Here is a 9,168-nt window from a genome sequence, read left to right as displayed (position 1 = left end):
CATCTGGGCAGTCTCCCTTCCACATGCTTTGTCCAAAGGGGAAACCGCTGCCCCTTCCACCCCGCAGTTGCCAGGCCTGGTAACGGCATCAGGCCCTGCCCTTTGCCGTTTGTGCTGGGGGCCGTCACAGGACCACCCTGGCACTGGCTCTGGAGGGAGGAGTAAAAGCCTAGGTCCCTAGGTCGCCGACCCCTCCTCCTCGGCGGGCGGGGCTCCGTGGGGCGGGGCCAGACCGACCCTTATAGGACGCGGCCAGAGGCCGCCGGAGCTCCACCGAGACCATGAGAGCTCCGCCGATGACTGCCCTGCTGCTGGCGCTCGCGGCGCGCGGGGCGGTAGCAGGCGCGCCCACCTACCCGTGGCGGGACGCAGAGACGGGGGAGTGGCTGGTGTGTGACCAGTGCCCCCCAGGCACCTTTGTGCAGCGGCCTTGCGGCCGGGACAGCCCCACGACGTGCGGCGCGTGCCCGCCGCGCCACTACACGCAGTTTTGGAACTACCTGGAGCGCTGCCGCTACTGCAACGTTATCTGCGGGGAGCGCGAGGAGGAGGCGCGGCCGTGCGGGGCCACCCACAACCGCGCCTGCCGCTGTCGGTCCGGTTTCTTCGAGCACGCCGGCTTCTGCCTGGAGCACGCGCCCTGCCCGCCCGGCGCCGGCGTGGCCGCTCTCGGTGGGTGAGGGGCGGGGCGGACCCTCCGCCGAACAGGGACCACTCGGCTCTCCTGACCGCGGCCTCCCCGTCTCATCCTTAGGCACCCCTAGCCAGAACACGCAGTGCCAACCGTGCCCCCCGGGCACCTTCTCCGCCAGCAGCTCGAGCTCGGAGCGGTGTCAGCCCCACCGCAACTGCACGGCCTTGGGCCTGGCCGTCAATGTGCCTGGCTCTCCGTTCCACGACGCCCTGTGCACCAACTGCACGAGCTTCCTGCTCGGCCCGCTGGAGCCGGGGGCGCCGGGTGAGCAGGGGGCGGGGTGGGGGTGCTCAGGGCTTATTAACTGGTTCCTGGGAAGGGCTTCCGGAAGCGCGGTGGGGGCGGGCCGGGAGACTATCTGGCTGAGGGTTTCAGCACTGGCGGGTGATGCCATTTCCCGCCGGCATTGGGAAACGGGCTTCGAGGGTTTAAACGGTTTGCGGGAGGGCACGGCAGCGAGCCGTGGCGGGCCCCCTTCGCGTCGCATCCCATTCTCAGCGTCAGCCCACAAACCACACTCCTTGTCCGACACGTTTCCTGCGGTCGCCCCGGACCCTCCGGCACGGCTCTCGCCTCGCCATTCATTAGCGTGCGGAGACCCCTCCACGGTCCTGTCCTCTCGGGGCGCTGGCACCTAAGTACCTCCTCGCTCCACATTCCCGCAGGGACCGAGGAGTGTGAGCGCGCCGTGGTCGACTTCGTGGCTTTCCAGGACATCTCCCTCAAGAGACTGCAGCGGCTGCAGCAGGCGCTCGCGGATCCCGGGACGCGGAGCCTTCCGCCGCCGCTGAGGGAGGGCCGCGCGGCACTGCAACGGAGGCTGTGGCAGCAGCTCACGGAGCTCCGCGAAGCGCGGCCCGGGGCGCTGGGGGTACGGCTGCTGCGGGCGCTGCGCGTGGCCAGACTGCCTGGGCTGGAGCGCAGCATCCGCGAACACTTCCTTCGGGCACGGTGAGCACCCTTCCTGGTATTTGTTCACTGCAATCCGAGCTCCTCGTGCTGCACCGAAGGAGACTTCGGAACCGGCCCCTGCAGCGTAAGGTTATTTTTCATAAAGCCGATTGGTAACCGAGTGTCCAGTCTGCCCGTGAGCGCTCTGCACCCCGGGGAGGGACACATCTGGGCGCGCTGCCTAGCAGCAGTGCCCTGTCCACTGCCTTCCCTCCCACTGGGACTGACCCGCTCGGGTGGTAGGGTCGCGGGAGAGGACAGCGGGTGACACCCCTCTCTCAAAGTTTCGCTGAGTGATTAAGGAGGTGTGGAGGGAGGGAGGGCGAGTCAGAGTTCAAGGGCTCCACTGTGGAAAAGGTGAAGTCAGAGGAGTCAGCGCCAGTCTATGTGCCCTGAGGTGCCAGGAAGTGTCACCTTCAAGCTGCCCCTCTTTGAGGCTCCACCCTCCTCAAAGCAGCAGGGGATTTCCCAGCAAGGGACTAGCCAAGACCTCCGGGTAGGACAGTGTGTCCCACTCGCTTTCTGGGAAACGACGCTTTTCCCTTCTGGGGCAGGTTTAGATGAGGCCTTGACTCATCAACCTAGGACTCCCAGTCCCGGCAGCCCCCACCAGCCCTGGAGGCTCCTGCCTGACCTCCAGGAAGGGCCCCAGGGAGAGAGGCAAGGTCAAAGTATCCCCTCAGTGAGTCACCTCACCTGCAGCTGGTGCCCACCCCCAGCCCTGACTCATCCTTTTCCCAGCATCTCCTCCCCAGCTGCCTGGGGAACCTGACCTGCAGATAAAGCCACCCGGCCTCTGAAGAATGATGGATGGGAGCCACTCCAACTCTTTATTTTGCCCATGGCTAGGCTCAGAGGGTGTCACCAACTTCCACAAAGGGCCATGTGGGAGGGTCCTGAGGACCAGCCTTGCCTGGAGGGCCTCTGCTCCCAGACACAGGACTGGAAAAGGCCCAGACCTGAGAGCAGCCCCAGCCCTCACCACCCAGCTGGGAGCACAGGCCCAGCACACTACTAGCCTGGGCTCCTTGGGACCCTGCTGGCCTTCATCACACCCCGAATTCGTATCTAGGTTATTTTGGGTGGGTGGCAGGCAGGCTGGGGGGTGGGGAGCAGATGCCCACTACCAGCACAACCACCTAGCTTTCCCATTTTCACTGGAGATCAAAACAAGGTGGCTGGGCCAGTGGGTGGGGCTCACAGCCTCCCAGGCAGGTCTCCCTGCCTCCTCCTGAAGCTGCATCAGGACAGGGACTGCAACAAGCCCAGGTCTTCCTCAGGTGACACCAACCCCCCCACCCAACTCCAAGATCAGAGAGCAGAGGCCAAGGAGTCATAGCTGCCTCCATAGGCATGAGGCACAGAGCAGCCTTGAGGACTATGGAAGGCCCCACAGCTCTGAAAAAACCTATTTCCAAGCAGCTCCCCACCAAGGTCCCATGCAGGGCCAAACCGGCAGGCCTGCTGTGGCAGCAGCTCCAAAAGGAGAGGTGGCCCACAGGGGCCCCAACCTGGGCCTTGGGCCTGCTAAGTTCTGCTGGTGGCCGGCTGGCATCAGCCGGCCTTAGGGAAGCCCCAGCACCCCTTGCAGAAGGTTCCGGATGCCTATGCTTTTCTGGACACAGAAAAATTTGTCTTAGAGAAGAAACAAAGCAAATGGGAAAACCAAAAGGCAAAGCCGACCCAGCCCCCAGGATTGGTGGTGTGGAGCGGGCAGGAGCTCTTCAGGACAAGCGGTGGGCGCACAGGCAGGTGTGCCTACGTGATGTCCCGTTGCCGCGGCGGCCGGTGCACATTCCGCACGACGCACTTCACCATCCACTCAATGCCCTCGCGCACCCCCTTGCTGTGGAGACAATGGACATGAGGCAGGGCTGGCCGTGGCCCCCGATGCCCAGGGTGAACCCCACTCACCCCGTGAGGGCCGAGCAGGCCTGGGTCAGGCAATCCCGCCTGCCGATCTTGGAGGCACAGTCGCTGAACGCAGTCTTGATGTCAGGGATGGAGAGGCAAGTCTGGGGGAGGTAAGGCCATGAGGGGCAGGCCTGCCACCCTATTCACCCTCTACCCCTGGAGCAGTTCCCAGAGCTGTGGGGGTAGAGGGCAGGTGGGAAGCTGCATGGCACCTTTCAGGAGGTGCCTCCTGGCTACTGTCTAGGATACCTGCCTGGTGAGCAGCCCCAGGGAGACACACCCTGGCAGCACAAACCAGATGCTACAGGAACACGCCACCTGCCTGTTCAGGGCCTCCTCCACGTGGACGGCTGCCAAAATGCCACCTCTCACCAGTGGTTCATGGAGTGGGGCCAGCACAGCTACTGTGCTCAAGGGCGGCAGACAGGTTGGTGTCAGCAGACTCCCACCCTGAGGTGCTTCTGCCCTTCTTTCCAGACCTTCACCTGGGTCTGCTCACCTGGGTCTGCCCAGCAGGAGTTCCCTGGCTGCAGAGGTGCCAGCACAGCAGGAAAAACCCAGGGGGTGGGGGTGCTCTGTTCACCTGCGGCAGCCACACTCAGGGTAACTGAGGAAGGCAGCAGCCCTCCCCTGGGAGAGGTACCCCATCTGGCGGGAGCAGGAGCCCATTTGGCCTGGGGGCTCACCTCAACATCTTGCTTATTGGCCAGCACCAGGATAGGGACACCGTCCAGCGCCTCGCTTATGACCATCTTTTCTGGGGCGGGCAGAGAGGCAGCAGTGAGCGCCCTTCATCCGCCTCCACACAGGTCCCCACATCCCTGCCCACCCCACATGGACGCACTTGGCTGGCACCCTCCTGTCCTGGAGTGGCCCAACCTCCCCACAGGCCAGCTCTGGAATGGGGGCTGTGCAGACGGAACCCTCCCACTCCCCGCATCCCCAGCCTGGCTGGCTATACCCACCAAATGCCTGTTTGGACTCAGACAGCCGCTCCTCGTCCGTGGAGTCGATGACATAGATGACGCCATGACACTCTGCATAGTACTGGGCAGAAGCAAAACCAGGTGCTGAGCCTCGGGCACCCAGCCATCTCTGGGCAGCCCCCAGCTGGGAGACCCCTGCTAGGGTGCTTCCTGGAGGTGGGGCAGAGTGCAGATACACCCCAGATCTGCTGGGACAGAGTGGCCACCTTCCTCACCCACTTCCCAGGTGCTGTGCTCTGAACCCCACTTCAGGATCCACTGCTGAGACCCACCCACACCCCCTGGCCTGAGAGTGGCCAGAGGAGAAAGGATGGGGCTCTGGGTACACCTGGGTAAGGGGACCCAGTGCAGACAGCAAGGCAGTAGCTATACCAATAGGGGGCCACGGAAGGCCTCCAACATGTTCAAGGCAGCTCTGACCCCCGCGTGGGACAACAGGGCCAATGACAGAGCCATGCCGGGGAGTTCGGAGCTCTGTAGGCTGGCACCAGCAGGCCATCCGGTTCTGGGTTCCTGCAGCAGAACCACACAAGAGACGCCCACCCCCCCGACACACACACACACACATACAAGCACCAGAGCCCAGGGTACAGGGAGAGCTATGGGGAGACAACAGCAGCACGCCTGGGAAAACAGACACATGAAGCAAGGCCTGGTGCGTCCACCTTCTGTCCTGATGTCAAGAGGACAGAAACGCCCACATCGCAGGAGCAGGTGACTGCATCCTTGCCCCTTGTCTCCACCCCAGCTCCTGCCCGGCAAGAGCTCAGGAACTGGGAACACCCGCACATCCCCCAACATGGGTGGCCTCCTGGTCCACAGCCCAACCATGAACCCCAAACCTGGGGCCTCTCTGGTTGGCCTGCTTGGCTGATACGGGACCCAGGAGCTGCAGCCTAACAGTGCAGGCCTCCTAGGCAGACAGGGGCACTGTGGGGTTTACAGCGAGTCAGTGAGGGAATCACTACTGTGGGCCCCAGGCCCCTGTGGTGATGGAGAACTTCCAACTGGTGTGTGACTTGGCCCCGGCAGATGGGGGCTGGGTCCACCAGCAAGGGGTGACCAGGAAGCCATGGCAGCCATGAACCCACGGTGCCCACCAGGCCCAGATCCTGAGGCTCTCAGGTGCAACCTGGAGAGAGAGAGAGGCCACAAGTCCTCCCTGTGGCACGGTGCCAGAGGGTCCACTGGGTCCACAGACATGGCCTGAAGCCGGCACGTGCAGAGACCTATGGGTACTAGCTCGTGCCACGAGCAGAGCTGCTGGGTGCAGGTGAGGCAGTGGAGGTGGGAGTGAAGGTCTGCCAGATGGTGTCGGACTGCAAGGGGGCAGGGACAGGCCCCAGGACATGGTCTCAGAACAAGGGGAGAGCAGGAGGCCCACTTTACACCCCCCTGGTGACTCACATGGTTGGGGACATGGTCACCCCTGTGCAGCCCAGTCACCAGAGCCCAGCAAAGCGCTGGCCTGGCAGGGGCCCTTGATGCTATCAGGAGGCAGGGCACCCACTCCATCTCAGAGTCGGGGAGCATGTGAGAAACCGAGGGCCCATCCTGCCGAGATGGCAGGCTCAGTCCTCTTGAGGAAGCAGTGGCAAGACCATGGCATGAGCAGAAGTGGAAGCTGGGGGCCACCACCAACCACGAAGCTGGCTTCCCCTCAGGAAGAGCCAGTTCCCAGCCAGAGGCGCAAGGGCAGCAGAGAAACTTCACTGCCCATGTCCTGGCTGCCATGGTGGGCAATGCGCCCAGCACAGGGCCCCTTGTTAGCTCCTGGAGGACCCACTCTGACCCACCAGAGCTACCTGAGCATGTCGTAGCTGTCCACCATGGTGACCTGCCAAGGGGACGGGGTCCCAGCCAGCTTGGCCTGACATGGGGCAGCGCCCAAGATGACGCTGCCCCTGGCTAGGCCTTCATCCCCCCAAAACACTTGCCAGCTGCTAAATTCTGACACACCCTGCCCCTGCTACTCTGAGACCCTGGCCTGTAAAGAATGTCAGGTCCCCATGTGGATCTGAGATTCGAACAAACAGCCCCTGGCTTGGTCCAACTTAAATGGTCACAGAGGGCCTGTCAATGACCTTCTGGTCATGGAATGGAAAGGGTCCTCTTGGCTGGAGGTCAGGACAGGGGGGACACTTTGGGGAGGAGGGGAAAGTGACCAAGGACCTCCTGATGGGGTCAAGCCAGAAACCAAGACTAGGGCATTAGACATCAGAAAGTGCCAGGGTCGTCAGTGCCCCTAGAGCTGGGTGAGCCTGTCTGTGCCCCCGGCAGTCCACCGGGTGGGGGAGGGGAAGAGGCTCGACCCACGCTGCTCTCTGCTGGACCCTGTGCCTGGCAGAGGCTGAGTGAAAGGCTGATTCTGATTCTGAGGTCTCAGAAATGCTTCAAACCCAGGTCTAAAGAAGAGACAGCTGCTGTGAGCCTTGGAGGACATCCTCCCCTCAGTAGGAGGAACCCAATGGGGGAGACTTGGGCCCCGGGGCTGAAGCTGAGAGCCAAACAGGCATTGTGTCTTCCCTGCTCCTCAGGCATCCTTTGTCTCATCTTGTGCTGATAAGCAACAAAATTTCTAAACCTAAAGGAACCAGTGTGTCCCTGCTCTTGGGGGTGTGACTGGGGAACTGAGATAGGGGTGAACCTCAGGAACCAAGTGGGTCACGGAAGCTGCCAAGAGTAAGGAAAGAAGAGGAATCCTAGGCCTTCTGAGAAAAGGAAGGAAGAGAACAAGGTAGCACCCAGATAGAGATGGTGCCAGGGAACCGACGTGGCACCCACCCATCTTACCTTGTCCCACAGAGACTGCAGCTCCTCCTGCCCCCCCAAGTCCCAGAACATCAGGCGGGCCTTTCCCACGTCCACAGTGCCAACTGCGGAGAAGAGACAGGTGAGGCTGCGGTTTTGGTCCCTGACCCACCAGCTCCCAGCTCTCCTGGGAGAAGCAGGCTGAACCTGCACTCCACGATGCTGGAATCAACGGTAGCCAGAGCAGAGGCCTCACCCACGGCCTTTGCACACTGCAGCATCCTGAGGGTTCTGCCTCCAACCCACACCCCCCAAAGGACCCTTACTGTTTAGGCCCACGGTGGTAGTGATTTTGGACAGACTCATCCCCTTGTAGTTCTTGTTGAATCGGGTCTTTGACTGCTCCAAGAAGGTCTAAGGGCCGAGAGAAAAAGGCGTAAGACAAGAATTGCAATAGTTTTCAAACACTCCTCCTGGGGCTTATTCCTTTACAATAAGGCAAAAGAGAACAACGCTTGCCTTTTAAAGCGGCTGGTGGTAACTACCCTATGACCTTAAGCTGGGTTCAGAGCGTGTCTAGGTGGAGAACACGCAGCTAAAAAAAACACCGAAAGGACTGTGGGAGTAGGGGGTGGCGCTGACACGGAGCCGCACTCACCGTCTTCCCGGCGTTGTCCAGACCCAGGATCAGGACGCAGTACTCGTCCTTCTGGAACATGTACTTGTATAGGCCCGACAGCAGCGTGTACATCCTGCCGTGGGCACCCGAGATCGGTCACACCGCGGACAGAGGGTCCCGCTGCCCGCACGGCCGCTCACAGCTGGAGCCCAGGGCCCTCCTGACTCCGCCTCCCCTCCCCTCCTCTTCGCCCGCCTTCGCCTCCGCAACTGCTACAGAATCGGCCCGGCGCTCCTCTGGTGCCTACACTTCCACTCCGGCCCGGGCAGGGCTCTCTGCTTTTAGGCAGAGGGCAGCCCGTCCCGCCTCGCTTCTCGCCGCTCCCCCGCCCGGGCTTCCTTCAGGCTTTGCTCCCCTTGGGTCTCCCTAACCAACGCCCGCTTCGCTCCCGGCCCTCCACGAACGCCTCTCAGAGGCGGGGCGTCTGAGGGCTGGTGACTGCCCCGAGCAGCCCTGAGGCGGGCGGGCGGCGCGGACAGACTGCGGATCGGTCGCCGAGCCTGAGCCCAGCTCCGCCCACCTGTCTCGAAGTACCTGCGACCGCCTGGCCGGGCCGCCGAGCCGGGGAACCGCCTCGCGCCTGACCCACCGACCCCGCGCTAACCCCGCGCGGCGCCCGACGGGACGCGCGCAGGTCGGCCGGGGAGGGGCGGAGCCGTCCCGGCAGCCCCCGCGCCAAATACTTCCGCCGGCGGCGGCGCTCGGGCGGAAGCGCCTGTGGGCTGCAAGGGCGGAAGCGGGACACCGAACGGCTTTGGCCGGTGAGGCCGCCTGGCCGCCTGTGGCGGTGGCCGGGAGACCGCGCGGAGGAGGGCCTGGCCGGGGCGAGGGGGTCTGGGCGACGGGGCCTTGGCCCGAGGTTGCTGGCCAAGCGGAGACGGGCGGCGCGAGGCCGCAGGGGTGGGCCCGGCCGGGGACACTAGACTTGGACGCATAGACCCCGGAAGAGCTTGAAGGCAGCTCTCGGGAAGGGAATCGAGGCCGTGGGGCCAGCGGCCAAGGACCAGCTTTGGCTCCTCCTCTCGGAGCTTGAAATCTTTCCAGGTCCAAACGAAGAGACTGCTGTTCACCGTAGTTCAGGCTGTCCACCGAGGGTTGCGGTCGGCCAGCGCTCAGTGCCGGCGTTGCGGGGGCCGTCGGCCCCAGACTCATCTGGCTTCTCTTCTCCGCAGCTCTGGCTCCCACGCCTCTCC

General features: G+C 63.3%; 2 protein-coding genes across 5 annotated transcripts; one reads left to right on the top strand and one right to left on the bottom strand.

The window, feature by feature from the left end:
* Window positions 1-44: 44 nt before the first annotated feature.
* On the top strand, window positions 45-1,766 carry TNFRSF6B (TNF receptor superfamily member 6b). Its single transcript, XM_043884500.1, has 3 exons — window positions 45-672; window positions 755-958; window positions 1,360-1,766. Exons 1-3 carry the CDS (start codon window positions 282-284, stop codon window positions 1,647-1,649), a joined length of 885 nt encoding a protein of 294 aa, XP_043740435.1. The 5' UTR covers window positions 45-281; the 3' UTR covers window positions 1,650-1,766.
* A 695-nt stretch (window positions 1,767-2,461) lies between these two features.
* Window positions 2,462-9,127, bottom strand: ARFRP1 (ADP ribosylation factor related protein 1). 4 transcript variants are annotated; one of them, XM_043884499.1, is made up of 8 exons: window positions 8,510-8,642; window positions 7,955-8,048; window positions 7,623-7,710; window positions 7,339-7,421; window positions 4,525-4,606; window positions 4,246-4,316; window positions 3,560-3,660; window positions 2,462-3,491 (listed from the first exon to the last, which is right to left on the bottom strand). In XM_043884499.1, the coding sequence occupies exons 2-8, from the start codon at window positions 8,045-8,047 to the stop codon at window positions 3,404-3,406; spliced, it is 606 nt and encodes a 201-aa protein (XP_043740434.1). In that variant the 5' UTR covers window position 8,048; window positions 8,510-8,642; the 3' UTR covers window positions 2,462-3,403. The 4 variants fall into 4 exon arrangements, with proteins under 4 accessions (XP_043740434.1, XP_043740432.1, XP_043740433.1 ...); XM_043884497.1 differs by lacking the exons at window positions 7,339-7,421; window positions 7,623-7,710; window positions 7,955-8,048; window positions 8,510-8,642 and adding an exon at window positions 4,918-5,499; XM_043884496.1 differs by lacking the exons at window positions 2,462-3,491; window positions 3,560-3,660; window positions 4,246-4,316; window positions 4,525-4,606 and adding an exon at window positions 5,536-5,677 and having other exon boundaries at window positions 8,510-9,127.
* Window positions 9,128-9,168: the final 41 nt, after the last annotated feature.

The sequence above is a fragment of the Cervus elaphus genome, chromosome 23 (genome assembly GCF_910594005.1).
Source record: "Cervus elaphus chromosome 23, mCerEla1.1, whole genome shotgun sequence".
NCBI lineage: Eukaryota > Metazoa > Chordata > Mammalia > Artiodactyla > Cervidae > Cervus > Cervus elaphus.
The sequence above is the reverse complement of the archived record's forward strand: the minus strand, read 5'-3'. Positions and strand labels throughout refer to the sequence as shown.

Coding starts and splice junctions, on each gene's coding strand:
- ARFRP1 (XM_043884496.1), bottom strand. CDS start 9,127: ATGAGTCTGGGGCCGACGGCCCCCGCAACGCCGGCACTGAGCGCTGGC. Junction 8,049..8,509: donor GCCCGGCCAGGCGGTCGCAG/GTACTTCGAGAC, acceptor TGCCCACGGCAG/GATGTACACGCTGCTGTCGG. Junction 7,711..7,954: donor TGGACAACGCCGGGAAGACG/GTGAGTGCGGCT, acceptor CTCGGCCCTTAG/ACCTTCTTGGAGCAGTCAAA.
- TNFRSF6B (XM_043884500.1), top strand. CDS start 282: ATGAGAGCTCCGCCGATGACTGCCCTGCTGCTGGCGCTCGCGGCGCGC. Junction 673..754: donor CGCCGGCGTGGCCGCTCTCG/GTGGGTGAGGGG, acceptor TCTCATCCTTAG/GCACCCCTAGCCAGAACACG. Junction 959..1,359: donor GCTGGAGCCGGGGGCGCCGG/GTGAGCAGGGGG, acceptor ACATTCCCGCAG/GGACCGAGGAGTGTGAGCGC.